Below are 18,698 nucleotides of genomic sequence, written 5' to 3'. Positions count from 1 at the left end.
TAATTTGTTCAGAAGACAAATTAACAAACATCATATTTCATCTGTATAATGATTTACAGTTTACAGTTCACTAAGCACTTTGACCTTTACAACAATTCTGTTTTCTTGTTCTCAGTGGATAGAATAAAAAACTAAGAGTTAAGATGAAGAAGGTCTTTCTAACTATGACTCAAAACCAAAAGTCATAAAAGAAAGAACTGATAAGTTTGTGTACATAAACATCTAAAAGTTCTGCATGGGAATAAAAGAAGTCAGAAGACAACTGTCAAAATGGGAAAATATCTGCAATACTCCAGACAAAAATAAATGTATTTTATCATCTTACCATACATATATATGATACATAAAACATAGTACACATAGTGTTAGTTGCTCACTTGTGAATGAGTCTTCGGACCCCATGGACTGTAGCCTCTGTCCATGGAATCCTCCAGGCAAGAATATTGGATTGGGTAGCCATTTCCTTCTCCAGGGAATTTCCCGACCCAGGGATCGAATCCAGGTCTCCCGCATTGTAGGCAGATTCTTTACTGTCTGAGCCACCAAGCAAGCCCATATATATATATATATATATATAAATACACATATATTATAAATCAAGAGAAAGAGACTCACAAAACAGTAGGAAAGAGATCTATGACTCAAAAGAAAAATAGGTAAAGAATTCAAACACACAGTTTACAGAAATGGAAATATGAGTGATCAAACAATATAAAAAAATCCTTGATCTTAACAACATAATATTTTAAAACCTAAAACTACTCCGAGGTATCATTTTTCTCTATCAGACTGGCAAAAATTCAAGTCTGATAACAACAAAACATAATACTGATAACACTGATCCTAGAGCCAGAGTACTTAGTTTGAGTTTCTGCCACAGTAGCTGTGTGATTTGGGCAAGGCATTTAAATTTTCTACTCATTAAGTATTCTTCTGAAAAATGGAGATAATAATTGTACCTAACTCAAAGGAGGTTATTAAGATGAAATGAAGTAATGTATATAAAGCACTTAGTATCTGGTACATAGGAAGCACCATGTAAGTATTAGCTGTGATATAGTTAACGTTAGTGAGTGAACAGGCAACGTACATTTTGGAGCAACCCCAAAGGAAAGCAATTCGGCAATACATTTCATAGTATTGCCGAATACATAGTAAAGCATACATCGTTTGACTTAGAAATCCCACTTTCTACAAAGTTATCCCACAAATGGCCTTACACACATGTAAGGTGGCATGCATATGTTCAAGGGTCTCCATTATAGAACTACTTATAATATCAAGACTAGAAGGAACACAATAAGGAACTAATTTATTTGACTAGAAATAAATTATGATACATCCATTCAATGAAATACTATGCAAAAAAAATTTTTTTTAAAAAGCAGGAACTGAGATCCTGCAAGGTGTGAGATGTGGCCAAAAAATAAACAAAGGGTAAGAGCAAAAACTGTAAAAATAAATTAAATTTTAAAAATTTAAAAAGCAGAAACTATGTACTGAACTGGAAAGATCTCTAAGATATATTAAGTGAAAAAGTAGTTTAGGGGTAACAGTTTGAAGGTGCAGAACAGTGGGGACCATGGGCTAACTTTTGCATGAAAAGTAGAAAAAATTAGATTACATATTCATATTTGTAAGCATCTGCCTAAAGAAAGTCTCAAAAAATGTAAAGAAACTAGTAAAAGCAGTCGGGAAGGGAGCATGGGAGGAACAGGCATAGGAGTGAGATTTTCACTGCTTATATAAAATATATAAATGGGCAACTAACTATTTGAATGTATTACCTTTTCAAAAATTAATTTTTAAAAATAGCTCAGAGCATAAAAACTTCGCCTACAATCATACAGTTAATCATAACAGAGTGGATTACAATTTTGTCACACTGCGTTTCTGAAATTTTCAAGAATGTAAGATTTAAAAATGATCATAGGACTCCCCGGGTGGTAGAGTGGATAAGAATCTGCGAGTCAGTGCAGGGGCACAGATTCAACCCCAGGTCTAGGAACTAAGCCCACGCACTACAACTACTGAAGTCTGTGTGCCTAGTGCCTGTAATCCACAAGAGAAGCCACTGCAATAAGTCCGAGCACCACAAGAAGAGTAGCCCCCAGGCACGGCAACTAGAGAAAGCCCACGGAAACATAAAAAAGACCCAGTGCAACCAAACATTTAAAAAAATAGTCACAAGTGAGACTTCCCTGGTGGTCCAGTGATTAAGACTCTGCATTTCCACTGCAAAGCGAAGTAAAATCCCATATGCCACATGATGTGGCCATAAAATAATAATAATGATGATGAAGTTTTTTTAAATAAAAATTATCACAAGTAAGTTTTTCTCTGAAACAACCACTCCCTCAACAAAAGTAACACCAATGTGACCACACTGAAGTCATCTCCATATGATGACTTGGAAAATATATATAACAATGTGAGTCTAAAATATTCACCATCACCTACACTATTCAATGCAATAATTGCCTTTCATTTCCTGGAAGATGAAATTCTCATAAAAGCCCTTATCATAGGTTTCAAATTCCAATACAACATTCATTTTGCAGAAAAATGAAATGTACGACACAGAAATTATATTTGTAAAAACTTTCACATTGAGAAAGAATCATTAAAGTCAGCTTTCTACTCTAAATAAGCCGGAGTATGAGTACATATAAATATGAAAATGTGTAACTTTGTTTTTACAAATAACCTAAGTACAAAATGTTATTGGGGATAATGGGTTGGAGAGTCCTAGCCTAGCTTCTCAACATACACACTTTTAAACAGAACTAAACAGGCCTGAGTTCAGTCGCTCAGTCGTGTCTAATTCTTTGTGACCCCATGGACTACAGCATGCCAGGCCTAATGTATTCCAAATTACAAAAAACTGTTCAAGACCACCATCCCAAATATATTTATCTATACGAGAGAATACATCATACATCCAGTGTATCAAGTATCTGAGGATTTCAACATTAATTCACACACAAGCACACAAGTACTTGTACCACCTACTACTGCTTTTGAACAAGTGACAAGGAATGTCCAACTCAATTTTGGGTCCCTTAATTATGAGCAGCCCCACATATAGGACCCAGTATCTCCTCTGTTCAACTTCCTGCTTCATAGTGAGCAACTATGACATCCATATTGATGACATATTTGTCATAGTCCCTTATCCTCCCACTAGTTCAATAATCTCTATTCCCCTTCAACAGCACTGAGACAGTTACATATTGCTTTTAGTTTTTACCTTGAAACTATATTTATATTGAACTCACAGCTTTCTCATTTTGTATTTCTTACAAAACCTAGTCTTCAACCACTTTCTGATTGTCTCCTTATTCTCCAAGTACAGTAGCCCCAATGAACGTTTTATTTCTTATAGCCCCAGCTTGGACCCTCAAAGTCCATCACATCTCCCACACTATCGTTAGCAATGTAAAGTTACTCTCCATTTTATCTTTCTTGTAAATTCCACTTCTGGATCCACCCAATCATCTTTTTGGCCCTCGTGCTCAGGCTGCTGAAGAAGTGTAAAATCCATGGTGCTAGGCCCCATTATAAATATTACTGGACTTACATGTGGTTAGCAATTTTTTGTTTGTTTAATCCTTAATCCATCCCTCTTTCATTTTCCATTCAAGATTTCCAAGGCCATAAAACTCAAGCCAGAAACTCACCATAGTTCCTTCAGTCTTTAAAGATAATTGACTTCTCCACAGATAACCGAGCACATCAAGAAAATAAAACCATCTTTAAACTCGCTCACCTTCTTTCCCTCCAACCACATCAGTATCCATATTTAATGTCTATTCTTGTGATGTCAAAAAATGAAATGCTCAACATATTAAAATTTCCCCTTATAAATAAAATTTCCCTTCAACCTACAAAACTGTTTCACTCATACTAAGAAAAACACACATGTGCCATAGTGGAAAGAACACAGGTTTCAGAACTAGACAGACTTTTTTCAAATTCTTGCCTATAGCCTTCCCAGCTATAAAAGAGGGATACTGCTGATACAAAACAAGGCTGTTGTGATCTTTAAAGCACCTCTATGATATGCAACATATAGAATAACCTCAACAAAGGTGTTTCGCTACTATCAGTTTCCCTTCACAACCACAATTGTTGAACAAGGAATTTTACCCACTGTTTCACATTTGTTCCTCAATCCATCATGATCCAATTACTGCCATCCATCATTCCCAACATCAAGCTATCTAAAGTGTCTTTCAAAGAAAACAAGTGATCTCCTAATTACTAAATTCAGTGGTTTCTTCCTAATTCTCATTATACTGATATCATACACTGATAGTCATCCTCTCCCTTCTTGAGATCCTTTCTTCCTTTGGCCTCTATCATAATGCCACTCTGTTCTAGTTCTTGTCCCATTCTTTTAACCTCTCTTTCTCAGTGTCTACTACCCTACAAACAATGATATTCTTCCTGGTCCACAGCCCTTGTCTTCTCTTCTTTCAGCATTACCATCCATACTAAGGCTTCAAATATCCTGCATATATTCTTAGTTGACACTCAAATATATGTATCCAGTTCCAAACTTTCTCCCAACTTTCAGACCCAAATTTCCAGCTACCCATAATAATATCTGAAAAACACATCAAACTAAACTTGTCCAAAACCAAATTCATTACTTTCTCTCATAACTGCTCCTTTATTCTCTATTTCAATTAATATTATCAATCCATCCCATCAGTCACATTAGAAATCTCCCACTAATTCTCTCCACTTTGTTTTGAGAGCACATGGAATTGCATGCCATTCTCTTCACTCTCCTCTGACCTGGATTAGCACATTACTTTCCAAACTACTGAGGCTGTCTGCCTCCAAGTCTTCGCTTTGAATTCTTCCTCCCTATTTTCACCAGAGATAATCAACCATACCAAACTCCTGCTTACAAAAGCTTTAAAAGCTCCCCACACCTACGGAATAAAGTCCAAAATTATTTAGCAAGTACCCCCCCCCAAAGGGATAAACTGACAGGTTTTTATTTTTAAATTCGACAAACCCGGTTTCACTTCTAGCTAAATCTGAATACTGGCTTAGTCCAGATTGTTCAAAGTGAAGGATAAAAGGCAGAGGAGGGAAAAGGAGAGATTGGGATAAGAGGAATGACAGGGAAGGACTGAAAAGGAGCTAGTAGTGCCTGAGGGGAAGAAAGTGTCTTTCAAGGGTAGAAATGGATGAGGGAAGATTATGTTTGAGAAAACTTTGAGAGTCCAGATCTCCGTCCGAGCCGACAGGGTGAAGCTTAAGGTCTCAGACACAGGAGTTCTCCGAGGAAACGAAGGAGTCCTGTCTCTAAAGTGGGAAAAGTGCCTGAGAGGAACCGGGGACCGGGTCCCATTTATGAACGAACTTCTCACGGGTTCCGGGCCTCTGAAGAGGGCAGAGAAGGCGCGGGGGGAGGGGGGAGGGGGAGAGAAGGAGCTGTCCCGGGACCCTGAGGGAAGTGAAAAGAGTAGGGGAAGGGGCCGAGGAGTGTCCCCAGCCGCTGAGAGAAGGGCCTCCGGGAAGCGAAGGAGTTCTGCCAGTGCTAAAACACCCGAGCACCAATGCTCCGGAGCCCAGGCGGGTAGCAGCCGCGCGCGCGGGCCGGGTGCCCTGGGTTCGTGCCCCACGCGCTCTCTTGGCGTTACCTGAGGCGGGACTGAGCAGCGAGAGGGGTGCCTGCGCGGGCGGGAGGGGGAGGCGGAGGCAAAGAGGGAGCATAGTAGCCCTCACTACTCGGAGGCGGCAGCGGCTCTTAGCCTGCGGAGACGGTGGGGGTCCCTCTCACAGAAGCCGGCGACTCGGCGGGGCCAGCGGCGGCGGAGGTCGAGGAGGCTACTGCCATGACCCCGCAGACGGGGTCGCTCCCCCGGCTTGTTCGGCGTGGCCAGGAGGATGATCCGGCCGGAGAGGCAAAGAGGGCAGCTGGGAGCGCCTCTAGGCTCCCTGGCCGCGAGCGACTGAAACGCCCGCCCCGCCGGACAGAGGAGTTTGGGGCGGGGTTTAGTTAGCTCCGCCCTTCACCTCAAGCCCTCCCTCAGGACAGCCAATCAATCGTTAATCCTTGAAAAAAAAGAGCTGGTGGAATTGCCCAATTAGCGCTAGGAATACCACGTGGTATGAGGGCGGGCACAATGGGCGTTCAGAGAAGCCAATCATCAGCCCAAAGCTCCAACTCTGCTAAAGGAGCCAATAGGAAGAAAGTGGAGGTAAAAACAGAAGAGGTAGTGTGTGGGAAAGGCGGAACCAAGGGCGGAACCAAGGAGGAGGGAGGGAATACACCTGGGGGAAACCCAAGTCCGGGAGCCTCTCAGAGGCGGGGGAAACAGTCAACACAAAATGGGCCAATCAAAATGCCAAACATATAAGCTCTTGGTAATAGATAAAGCCAACAGAAAATGGATTCGACTGGCGCGGCTTTTGGGTTGGAGAAGAAACAGCTGAGTAAGAACTGTCTGAGTAGGCAAAAGCTGTATGAACGCAGAGTCCGACAGGATCTCAGTATAGTGTGGGGAGAAAACTGATGTGAACAATTATTAGAGACTTGAGATAGTAAGAGCAATGAATAGAAATGCTAAGCGAGTAACTCATCTAAATTAAGAGATTCGATTTGGTGAAGGCTTCTTGGAGGAGGGAACCCTTGAGCTGGCTTGAAAACAGGGCAGGGAATAGAATTCTGTTCAGCTGTTCAACAGGTACATATTTCCTCTTGTTTTCCCTATACCTGGACCTCAGGCAGTCATAATCTCATGCCTGAGCAGATTGGAATAGGTCTAGAGCTTCCAGGGGAAAAAAGAATGTAAACAAACAAAGGAGTATGGACCTTCTTGCACCAGTCCTTCCTGGGGTTGGAGACCTCCTTTCTGACATCTTTAGGCTTGCCTCCTGCTGGGTCTTGACAGATGAGTGGAATTTGAAAAAGTGGAGTGGTGTGCATTCTTGGTGGCAATAATGTTTAAGAAAGGGGACTTCCCTAGTGGTCCAGTGGCTAAGATTCCACAACTCACAATGCAGGGGGGCTGGGTTCAATCCCTGATCAGAGAACTAGATCCCGCATCCCACAACTAGGAGTTCCCATGCCACAACTAAAGATCTCACTTGACTCAAATAAGACCCACGTGCAACCAAATAATTTTTTTTTTTTTTCAAAAGAAGTTTAAGCTTCCTAGTTAGCTCAGTGGTAAAGAATTTGCCTCCCAATGCAGAAGATGCAGGTTCAATCCCTGGGTCAGGAAGACCCTCCCTAGAAGAGGAAATGGCAACCCACTCCAATATTCTTGCCTGGAGACCCTCGTGGACAGAGGAGCCTAGCAGGCTACAGTCCATGGGATCCCAAAGAGTTGGACATGACTGAGCACTTGCACAATGTGAGGTAGGAGATAATGGAGAAAGAAAAGGTTAAATGTGAGTTCAGTTTAAGTGTCAGACTTGTCCTTTCTTTTTTATGCTGTGAGAACTACCAAAGGTTCTTTAGCAGGAGAGTAACCTTAACAGGACACTGTTATAGAAAGATGGATAGCTCACAGGATCTCTAAAGGGAGAAAAGAGATCAACATTGGCCCAGTTTCCTTGGCCAAAAAAGCCTTTTCTGTATCATTCTTCTGGCAACAAATCATGTGCTGCCACCTGCTGACTGTTCAAATACCATCGTTCCACATTGCTATTGGAGCCCTGGCACCCTTGCAAACCTGTCTTCCACAGACGTTGATGCAAAAGAGTTGATAAATAAGCAGACCACTGGTAGCAAGTAGATTAAATAATATCATTATGCCAGATGTATCACCTCCCCAGTGAAAGATGTAAAACATAGGGTTCCCTTGTACCTGCTTCAGCAGGAAGATGAGCCTTGATGGGAAGTTTTGGGGGTTTTTTTGAACAGGTTATATTTGACCCAGGTCTGATCTTGTCATTCCACTCTCATCAATCTCCCCAATGCTGAAGGGAAAGAAACTCTGAGGATTGCCTTATAGCTATGCAGATTTCAGAGGCCCACTCTTCATGACTTGTCTGCTAGTTAAGTCAGGACCTGAATGTACCACATAACAGGAAATAGTTCCTGCCCTCCTCACCCCAGTCTTTTATTATGCTTTTATTTCAGATAACTGTCTCTTCTTCCTAGCTAGATTGAGTTAAGAGCTGGGAGTCCACTGAACACCTTTGTTGTTGTTCAGTAGCTAAGTCTTGTCTGACTCTGCAACACCATGGACTATAGCACACCAGGCTTCCCTGTCCTTCACTATCACCTGGAGTTTGCTCAAACACATGTCTTTTGAGTCAGAGATGCCATCCAACCATCTCATTCTTTGTCTCCCCCTTCTCCTCCTGCCCTCAGTTTTTCCCAGCATCAGGGTCTTTTCCAGTGAGCTGGCTCTTCACATCAAGTGGCCAAGATATTGGAGCTTCAGCTTCAGCATCCGTTTCTGCCCTACTCACCCCCAGCCTTTTATTGTGCTTTTATTTCAAGTAACTGTCTCCTCTTACCAGCTAGATTGAGCTAAGAGCTGGGAGTCCACTGCACATCTTAGCTCAGGACAAATACATACCAGGACTTGTCTGCTTTAAGTTCAAGAAACATCATCCACTTGTGCTAAGCAACTATACTCCACTAAAAATTAATTTAAACAAAGGAACACCTTTGAGTCAGTTCTAATGTGGTGGATGAACCTAGCACCTATTATACAGAGTGAAGTAAGTCAGAAAGAGAAAGAAAAGTATCATATTCTAATGCATATATACAAAATCTAGAAAAATGGTACTGAAGAATATACATTCAGGGCACAATGGAGAAACAGACATAGAGAATAGACTTGGGGAGAGGAAGGGGAGGGTGGGATGTATGGAAAGAATAACATGGAATCTTACATTACCATAGTAAAGCCAACGGGAATTTGCTATATGGCTAAGAAAACTCAAACAGGGGCTCTGCATCAACCTAGAGGGGTGGGATGGGGAGAGAGATGGGAGGGAGGTTCAAAAGGGAGGGGATACATGTATACTTATGGCTGATTCATGTTGAGGTTTGACAGAAAACAACAATTCTGTATAGCAATTATCCTTCAATAAAAAATAAATTGTAAATAAGTTCCCAAAAAGTTTAAAAAAGAAGAAAACACCCACTTAGTGGATAAATAACATTATTTTGGCTGTGTTTAGCAGAGGAAGAGACTTCATGAGACCCCAGTGAGATGCTATTACTTGTAGGGAAATCTTGGAATGCACTGTCCAGAATACAAAGCCCAAAGCAGGCGTTGGTGGTATAGTGGTGAGCATAGCTGCCTTCCAGAATACAAAGCCCAGGTAAGGAAAAAGTAAAACTTCCCTTACCTGCCTAGGAAGACATACTTTCCAGAGAGCATCTAAGTGGAGAAAGGATCAGAGCTAATAGCCAAAAAGCATTTTTTAATATAACAGGAAATATCAGTGTCTAACTCCCAGTAAGAACTGAATCATAAAATTTTTTTCAGTTAATAAATACAAACATTTACTATGCTACAATACAATGTAAACTATTTCTTACTAGAGGTCACAGTCAAAAAATCCTGAAAGCCACTGGATTAGAGGTTGAGGCTGAAAGACTGACCAAAGAGGAGCCTGCTACAGAATCACAGCCTGGGCTGCTGAGGATGAAGAGATATAAAGGGGCCAGAGAGAGGCTCAGGAGACAGAAGCTGGGGAAAAAAAAAGAAAAAAAAGAGGACTCCTTCTATTGCCCAGGTCAAGGGCCCACCACAATGTCTTATCCTCCTCTGCATCCCCACAGCAGTACTGTCCCGAGCACTGGCCTACCTCATTCTACCCACCAGACTGGGAGCTTCTATCTCCTTCCAATTTCCACTGAGCACAGGGTCTATACTCAGAAGATACAGTTATAAATGCCCATGAACTTGGGTTTCAGAGAGAGAGGTAGCAGGAAGCAATCAAGTAACAGGAGGAAGAAAAGGTACAGCTGAGCCTATCCCATGTGGGTGCTGATTCACAAACACATCAGGGAGGGTTAGACCATTTTATTGCAATTGGTAGACATGGATGGACAGGCAGTGACAAGCCTCAGCAGGGAGGGCAAACACCAACTAGATCAAGAGGGGAGGGGCAGGCGACTCAGAAACAGGACCTTGGAGGGGAAGGTGAGCAAAGAAGACTTCATCCTACTACAAGTCCTTACAGGTCACTTAGGAGTATCCTGGGGCCCTTAAAGAATAGGTCCTCTTGCTCAAGGCTCTGGGCCTGGAGCTGAAAGCTGCTGGGCTCTGGGTTAGAAAGGGTATGCCTCTGGAGATCTATGAGGAGAGAAAGGGGGAAAAAAAACAAATCATCAGCAAGCACTGTGTTACACACGGTCCTAGGCTTGGGCCATGTTGGGGAGGGACATACAGGCCTGATGGATAAGGAGCAACAGAGGTTGATGGATTTCCAAAGAAAGAGGCAGAGACCCCATTCTATCCAGTGTCAAACAATTAGGCAGTTGGCGTCCAGGCACCACTCAGATTCAGCCTCCTGCTTTACCCTCACCTAGCTTCCTTAAAAGTTCCCAGCTACTGTTACTGTCCAGAAGCCTGACTTCAGAGCTAAATGAAGAAAGCGACATGGTGAAGGTGGGCAGTCAGGGAAGCTTAGATTGGAGGACATGAATGGAAGTCCTGCAAAAGGGAAAGAATCAGAAGTAGACATGGTGACAGTGGGTCAAGGGGCCCTCCCAGCACAGACCTGACCTGTCCTCCTTCCTGAAGCTAGGACTCCAGTCTCTTCCCCCTTTATCCTCCAAATACAGAGATACCTCAGAGACACTGTGTCAAACAAAGAAAATGCGCAGTACTGCCCATATGGGCTGTAACCCCCTACCATTCCCTACCAGCCCATGTCAAATCTGAGATAGCTGAACTGTGGTCTCCAATGCCTGGCCTCTGTGAGACAAATCCCTTCCACCGCCATAAACACCCACACCTCCTGACCTGAGCAGGTCATGCTCCTGCCGGGCATCCTGGACCTCTGTTCTGACAGCCTCCAGGGTGTGACCTTTGCCGTCCAGGCCACTTTGCAGCTGATCCAACATCTGCCATACCATAGGGCCAGGTAGGATCAAACCTCTACCTCTCCAGGAGGAGCACCCGCCTCCCCGTGATTAGCCTCTTGAGCCCACTTGGAGCCCTCATGTGGACAAAGATAGTTTCTCATGTCCTGGAGCAGAGGGCTTGGGAAGAAGAGCTTTGGAGGGAGGTGGAGTCAGCACAAGGAAGAGATGGAAAGAGATAGGAGTAGGAGAGGGTATCCTGGCCTGCCCGCAAAACAGGATAGATAAAGGAAGGGGCCTCCAAAGGGAGAGATGAACAGATAGGTCCGATCCTGGTCCTACCTTCCAGCTGCAGGCCTGACCTTGCCGCCTCTCATTCATCTGTTTCAGCAGCAGCTCCTGGTGCTGGCCTGCAGATGAAAGAAAATGTGAAGGAACATCTCCAACTTCCTTCCTTCCCCTGGTCCCTGCCTTGCGCGCAGCCTGGCACTGGAAACGGACAGATACATTCTGGTCCAGCTACTGGGAAGTTTCCAACCCACGCTCACACCATGTGAGGAAAGACAAAATACTTGGCCAGGTTTCCGGGTAGCTCAAGCAAAGGTATGGTCATTTATTAGGAAAGCAAGAAGGCTTTTCAGAAAAGGGAACAGGTGGATTCACACCCACCCTCAACCTTTTACTCACTCAACTGGTCCCGAAGCAACTTTAGGTCCTCCCGAAGAATCTCTGACTCCTTGCACAGCAGTTGCCACCTTCAGGGATAATAGCAGTATCACTCTAAAGCCAATTAACAAGCCCAGAGGAGGCTACCAGAGTACCAGGAGTTCAGGGCTGAAGAAGACAAGGTTTTGCCCATCACTTACTCATTCTGAAGCTCTTCGTGAAGGCCACTGGTGCAACTGCACTCCTGTGGTCCTGTCTGTATTTGGGCTCGGGCCTGTTCCTGCACCTGGCTTCGAAGGCCCTGCAGTTCCCTTCTCATCTCTTCCAGGCGTTGCTCCAGGAGAAGGACCCTTTGCTCTGGGCCCCCCTGCAGCAATCTTAGTGATGCTACAGTGAGACAAGTTGGGGATCAGCCCCCTAAGAACTTCACACAAGAGTCTCTAGACTCCACTTGCAAATCAAGACACAAGTGCACAGAAGAGCCACAAAATGTGCACACACATTTGAGGCTGTGTATATGAAGAAAAGAACAATCAGATACCTTCCAGGGCAGAGATAGTGTACTTCTGCTGCTCTCGCTCTTCCAGCAGGCCCTGGACAGCCTGCCGTAGTGCTTCAGTCACCTACCCAGGCAGAAAAGCCCCATGAGTTCCCCAACCACTGGTAACCTCATCTCACACTCACACAAACCCCAAATATACACACCTCAGGAGTCCATGCCTCACCTGAGCCTGGGATCGAAGCTGGGATCGAAGAATAGTAACTTCGTCCCAGAGTGAAGATGCACTGTGGGCCTCAGCCCAGTTTAGCCTCTCTGGGAATACGGGAGCCTCTAGAGCCCAAGCCTTTTGAGCTTGGATTCCTGACTGGGTAGGCAAGTGATGAGGGGAAATCCAGGTCCCAGCCAGGTCTCCTGCTGAGGGAAAAAGGAAGGGACAAGTGCAAAGCCCCTTAGGTGGAGGGGGGAACAGACGTTTCTTCAGGCAAAGAAAAAGTTGGAATTTGAAAGGAACAGTGGATAACACTGGAAAGAAAGGCTGAGGGACAATATTCACCCCCAGTAGAGACTCCAAGTGGATACAGCCGTTGCTACAAAAGAAACAAATGCACAGGCCAATGAGTTCTGTTTTGCAATTTATTAACCCACATCCCCTAAACAGGGGGGCAGAGGGATTCAGGCGCCCCCTCACCTTAATTCTGCTCACATTTCGGTCCGTAGCATTGAGAAGCGCGTCGAGCTGCTCAGACCAGCTCAGGCTCCTATTCATGGCCTGCTGCAGGGGTCTGGCTTCCTGGCGTCTTGTGCCCTTGCTTCCCACACTGTGGATACCCAAGACACAGCCCAGGGAAGACCACAACGTAAGCTCTAAAGAGGTGAGTGGGGGGATGCAATACTAAAGGTAAGGAAGCAATAATCAGACCAAAACTGCGCTTCTGGGACTAGTCCGGGGAGCGGCGTCCTTAAGGAACTAGGGGGAAAGCGGGATGCACCGATGAATAAATATCAATTGGGAACTGAAGATGCTAAATCTTAGTTTAGACGTCCCCAGACTCACAACTAGCGCCATAACACCAAAACTGTGCCAGTGACCACTGCCGCCGCCCAGTTCAAACCTTACGGTAGGCCGGAAAACCCGACTTCGGACTGGCCTCCGCGGCGCCACTTGGGAAATTGAGTTCGCCTCTATTGGAGACAATCGGCGATGGAGGCCACCGAACTACGTCTCCCTGGAAGCAATACGCGCAGTCACAGTCCCCCCCTCACCGTGAAGCTTGCCGGGAAACCGAGTTTTTCTGCATCTGTAGTGGGTGCCTCTACGAACTGAATGAACTACGTGTCCCAGGATGCATCGCGCGGAGACCACACAGTCCCGCAGCTGATCCCCGTAACTGTTGGGAAATGGAGTCCAAGCTGTCTCAAAGCGTAAAGTCCCGAGTAACCTTGAGACTCCATTCCCCAGCAGGCTCAGTGTGTAACGTGCACTATGGAGCCGCTAGTCGCAGAGCTGAAGCAGAAGATTGAGGACAAGTTGTGCCCTTTTGGCTTCGAAGTTTACCCCTTCCAGGTTGGTTTATCCCTGCTGCGGTGCTAGGGCGAAGCGTATGGATGGCTTCGGTGCCACTAACGTGAGGCCCGTGCATTTTCTGATCTTTCTCGAGCTCCTCTGGCCGTGTGTCCGTTTGATTGTCGAGACAGGGCGCTTGGGCTAAACGGGTACAGTAGCGTTGCAGGTTTGTTCTTTCGTTGTTGTTGTTGTTCAGTCGCTCAGTCGTGTCCGACTCTTGGTGACCCCATGGACTGCAGCACGCCAGGTTTCCCTGCCCATCAACACCTCCCGGAGCTTGCTCAAACTCATGTCCGTTGAGTCGGTGATGCCATCCAACCATCTCGTCCTCTGTCATTCCCTTCTCCTCCTGCCTTCAGTCTTTCCCAACATCAGAGTCTTTCCAACGAGTCATCTCTTTTACTCTCATACAATGCTGCATTTATGAGTAGGGGACACCATGTGATCCAGTAACCTCGTGGTTTTGTCACCTAGGTAATTTAGAGGAGGAAGGGGATCTGTGGAGCCAGAGTCACTTTGGAAGCTTCCCAAAGGAGTTTAGGAGAGGGCAAGGTCTGGGAATGTTTGTATGGCTCATGAGCAAAGGGCATTCTGGATGTTGAACAAGCAAACAGTTGGCTTAGTTGTTCGATCTACCTGCAAAAGGTTACATTCATGATGTTGCTAATCATCAATGTTGGGCTGGGTTTATAAACTGTACACTTGCCTGACGCAGAAGTCTGGCATCAGGACCTACCCTTATTCACGTAGGTCCATCTCCCCCCACATCCAGTGCCCTCTGCACTGATCCCTGTGCTTAATGCAGGGCTAAATCAACTCAACCTGAGCCTTCTGCCTGATGCTTAAGAGGCCACCCTTTCCACTTTCCACTGAGTGGTATACAGCAATGCTGGGAGAGGATTATAGAGGAAGAGGTAGTTGGGTCTAGCCTCAGAGAGGCTTCCCTGGAAAAAATGGAGTTGAGCTATATATGAAAAGATAGATAGGAAGGAAGGAGGGTCATGTACATCTCAAATATCAGGAATAGCTTGAGTCAAGGTATGGAGATAATGGTGGATGGCAGGTGTGGGAGAGATTGGGGATACCTATCTGATATAATCAAGAAGACCTTGGTAGTAGGAGCTGTGGTATTGAACAGTGCCACTTACAACCCTGCCAGTCATCCTATGTTCCTACTTCTCTCACCTTCCCAGCGCCACATACAGTCATCCACAGCAATCTTGAGGAATCTGTCTCCTAAATCTCACAGATCCATTTCCTTCCATTCAACCAATCTATGCCCTGGTTCAGCCCACTATTAGTCATTTGGATTTCTGCAATAAACTCCTTGCTGTCACTTTGCCTCTATTCCTTCCTCCACACTGCAGCCAGGTTTATCTAAAACTGATCATGTCAGTTTGCTTCTTAAAACTTCAATGGCTAACCCCTCACTATCAGCAAATTAAATCCATATTCCTTCAATTGGTATTCAAGGCCACAGTCTCATTCTTACTGATCTCTCCAGCCTTCTCTCCCTCTGCTCCCCTCCACAGATGCTACATTTCTATCAAACTAGACCATTTGCTATTCTCCTAGTATGCTTTGCATTTTTTGCCTGTTTAAAACACACACCAGATTCTCCCTCTCCACGTCAGCCTATAAGTTGCCTTCCCAGCCATCAAGACTCAGCTTCCAAGAAGCCTTTTCTAATTTCAGAGGACCTTCATTGGCCCTGTTATTGCACTAACCACAATACAATCAATTTTTTTTTTTAATTTTTTTTTTCAATTTATTCTTTTTCTTAGTTGTTTATGAATCCTTTGCCTATTATAACTCTGTCAGATGAGTGTCCCACAAACACACGTCACACTGCATCAGGAGAATTTCATTGTTTGAACAAGAAGGAAGCTGGGCAAGATGCATGAAACCTTGAATGCCAGGCCAAGGTATGGGCCTGACTAAGGCCTAAGTTGACCCTCTTGTGCAGCCTGAATTTTCTCTCTGTTCCAGGTGGCATGGTACAATGCACTCCTGCCTCCAGCCTTCCACCTGCCCCTGCCAGGACCCACACTGGCCTTCCTGGTACTCAGCACACCTGCCATGTTTGACCGGGCCCTCAAGCCCTTCCTGCAGAGCCACCATCTCCAACCACTGACTGACCCTGTGGACCAGTGTGTGGCCTACCACCTGGGCCGAGTTAGAGAGGTGAGCAAGGCTGGCTATGACCTCACCCAGCTTCCAAACCTGCATCTACTTCCAGTTCCTCTAAGCTCAGTATAGAATCTAGACCTACGGCAAGGAGCCACTTCCCCAGCTCCTAAAGCCAGCCTTGACATTGTGATCTCTCCCCATTCTGCCTTCTCATCTCATGTTTAGCCAACCCCTCTAGCCAACCAGGTCTGCAATGGATCAATCTCCCCCTTCACTGATGGGCATCTTGATGAGCAGACTTCCCTTGACCTCCAAGTGAAATAGGAATAAGCCCCCAAATTCTCCATGCATCTCTCACCTGTCTTTGCCCTAGACCTGGGAGCCTTATGGGGTCTTTTGAAAGACAGAACAGGATCCCTGCACTACATACTTTACATATATATATAAATACATATACATACACTGGGTCTCCCCAAAGCTGGACCATGTCTTCCTCTGCACTGGGCCTCTGGAGGGAAGAGCTGTAGCAGAGGTTTCTGAACAATCCTAAACAGAATTATCATTTTCTTCACACTGGAGCCTCCAATTCCACTCCAAGTTTAAGGTCATGTTTTCCCTTTAAACATGACTTCTAAGGACAGGGACATGTTAACACAACTGAAGGTTCTGTTGAACATGATCATGATTCCTGTTGTGCTGAAAATCTTCATCTTATCCTCTATCCCAGAGCTTCCCAGAGCTGCAGATAGAAGTCATCGCTGACTACGAGGTACACCCCAACCGTCGCCCCAAGATCCTGGCCCAGACAGCAGCCCATGTAGCAGGGGCTGCTTACTACTACCAACGACAGGACGTGGAGTCTGACCCTTGGGGGACCCAGGTCAGAGGGCAAGTATGAGCAAATAGGGGCTGAGAAAGAAAATGAAATAAAAATCCCTCAAGATTTCAAGTCCCAGGAATTCCCTGGTGGTCTAGTGGTTAGGATTCCAGGTTTTCACTGCCATGGTCCCAGTTCAGTCCATGGTTAGAGAACTGAAATCCTGCTAACCATGTGGTGCCGCAAAAAAAGAAAAATTTCAAGTCCCATTCTTCTACCTTCCCTGGGTAAAGGAGTTGCTGGGTACAATGCAGGACAAGAGTGCACCATGGTCAATGATCCAGTTCCACAATTTGTCTACTTGCAGACACATCAGGTCAGAGAAAGTGAAGTGTTAGTTGCTCAGTTGTGTCCAGCTCTTTGCTTTGCGATCCCATGGACAGTGGCCCACCAGGCTCCTGTACACAGAATTCTCTGGGCAAGAATACCCAGGGGATCTTCCCAATCCAACCCAGGGACTAAACCCATGTCTTCTTCACTGGCAGGCAGTTTACCATCTGAGCCACCAGGGATCAGGTTAGAGAACTAGTCTCTTATTCTTTGTGACAGAATGGAGCAGGTAGAGCTGTGATTAAACCCACAGTGAGACTGGGAAGCTGAGGTTCAAGTTTAAGGAAACTCTGCTTGGGGTCAGTGACTTCATGAAGAGTTAACGGAGTAGGGGAGCCCAGCCAAGACCAACAGAAGTTAATGTATGTATGCAGCACAGCTTGTGGGATCTTAGTTCCTTGACCAAAGACAGAACCTGGGACCTTGGCAGTGACAGCGTGGAGTCCTAACCATTGGACCACCAGGGAACTCCCTGACAGGCTCACATGTAGAATCACTCTGTTGAATGAGAAATAAGTGAACTAGCTTGCACTGATGGTAGTTATTGGTGCCCATGTGACCACCATAACCTTGCTTTCTCTCCCCAGCACATAGCAGGTGTATGCATACATCCCAGATTTGGGGGCTGGTTTGCCATCCGAGGGGTAGTGCTGCTGCGAGGAATAGAGGTGCCGAATCTGCGACCCACAAAGCCCCTTGACTGTGTACCCACAAGAGCTGACCGCATCACCCTGCTTGAACGCTTCAATTTCCATTGGCGTGACTGGACTTACCGGGATGCTGTGACACCTCAGGAGCGCTATTCAGAAGAGCAGAAGGTGTACTTTTCCACTCCTCCTGCCCAACGCTTGGCCTTACTGGGCTTGCCCCAGCCCTCAGAGGAGCCTAGCTCTCCATCCCAAGAGATTCACTTCACTACACTCTTACCCAAGAAGCCTCAGAATCCCAGGAGAGGCTGGCTCAGCCCCACAGTTTCCCCACCTACATCCCCCGGTCCCTGATACCTTCCCTGCCTGTGGGATCCTCATTTAGGGCATTGGCACCTGTTAGACTTTTACACTACTATTAATATTTTGCCAGGGAAGAAACTTATTTTGGGTATAAAATGATTATTTTTGATTAAGAATTATAGTAGAGATCCTAAATGAAATGAAAATAACAAGGCTCAGGAAAGTTTGGTTAAGACAGAAGACCACCAACAACAACAAAAAGACGACCAAAGTAGATCCAGACCTCCCACCTGCCTTGGAATATGGGATCGCTACCTGTTACCATTTCTCTGCAGTGCTTCAAAATACTACCTGTTGCAGGGCCTAAGGAGGAACTATCCCCTAAATAATAGTACCTGCTTCAGAGGGTTATCATGGTGACTGAATAAATGTGAAATTGCTTAGCATATAGTAAGCTGTTGATGAAGGCCCTGGGAATCCTGCCCACAGGTAGGCTGGGCTAGTGGGGGGGTGTGGTGTCTGGAAGGGCACATATTACTGAAGGATCTTCAGTTGTAAATCTGCCCTAGCCTTGGGCCCAGGAGAAATCCACCTTCCCCCCACTGACAGCCCTCCCTCAGAACACACATACGAATGAGAACAGTTCAGTCATGTCCAAA

At 45.4% G+C, this 18,698-nt stretch overlaps 3 protein-coding genes across 9 annotated transcripts in view; 1 reads left to right on the top strand and 2 right to left on the bottom strand.

Moving 5' to 3' along the window:
• Positions 1–5,995, bottom strand: part of TESK2 (testis associated actin remodelling kinase 2) — a 135,192-nt gene extending 129,197 nt beyond the window's left edge. For 2 of the 3 annotated variants that reach the window (XM_070468237.1, XM_070468241.1), the window contains exon 1: positions 5,661–5,995. The gene's annotated coding sequence lies outside the window, so the exon portion shown is untranslated. The remainder of the gene's footprint in view (positions 1–5,660) is intronic. The other variant, XM_020897401.2, reaches the window with a different exon arrangement.
• Positions 5,996–10,001: 4,006 nt separating this feature from the next.
• On the bottom strand, positions 10,002–13,522 carry CCDC163 (CCDC163 homolog). Of its 5 annotated transcripts, XR_011487897.1 has the most exons (11): positions 13,301–13,443; positions 12,877–13,006; positions 12,742–12,775; positions 12,412–12,602; positions 12,228–12,309; positions 11,887–12,073; positions 11,708–11,775; positions 11,363–11,430; positions 10,962–11,062; positions 10,522–10,649; positions 10,203–10,289 (listed from the first exon to the last, which is right to left on the bottom strand). XR_011487897.1 is itself a non-coding variant. In XM_020897416.2 (10 exons), the coding sequence occupies exons 1-10, from the start codon at positions 13,484–13,486 to the stop codon at positions 10,265–10,267; spliced, it is 921 nt and encodes a 306-aa protein (XP_020753075.1). In that variant the 5' UTR covers positions 13,487–13,522; the 3' UTR covers positions 10,002–10,264. The 5 variants fall into 5 exon arrangements, 4 of the variants coding, with proteins under 4 accessions (XP_020753075.1, XP_020753076.1, XP_020753082.1 ...); XM_020897416.2 differs by lacking the exons at positions 10,522–10,649; positions 13,301–13,443 and adding an exon at positions 13,452–13,522 and having other exon boundaries at positions 10,002–10,289; XM_020897417.2 differs by lacking the exons at positions 10,522–10,649; positions 10,962–11,062; positions 13,301–13,443 and adding an exon at positions 13,452–13,522 and having other exon boundaries at positions 10,002–10,289.
• A 146-nt stretch (positions 13,523–13,668) lies between these two features.
• Positions 13,669–18,485, top strand: MMACHC (metabolism of cobalamin associated C). Its single transcript, XM_020897424.2, has 4 exons — positions 13,669–13,752; positions 15,742–15,936; positions 16,610–16,762; positions 17,677–18,485. Exons 1-4 carry the CDS (start codon positions 13,672–13,674, stop codon positions 18,088–18,090), a joined length of 843 nt encoding a protein of 280 aa, XP_020753083.1. The 5' UTR covers positions 13,669–13,671; the 3' UTR covers positions 18,091–18,485.
• The last annotated feature ends 213 nt before the right edge of the window (positions 18,486–18,698 follow it).

Source organism: Odocoileus virginianus, chromosome 5 (genome assembly GCF_023699985.2).
Source record: "Odocoileus virginianus isolate 20LAN1187 ecotype Illinois chromosome 5, Ovbor_1.2, whole genome shotgun sequence".
Classification (NCBI taxonomy): Eukaryota; Metazoa; Chordata; class Mammalia; order Artiodactyla; family Cervidae; genus Odocoileus; species Odocoileus virginianus.
The sequence above is the reverse complement of the archived record's forward strand: the minus strand, read 5'-3'. Positions and strand labels throughout refer to the sequence as shown.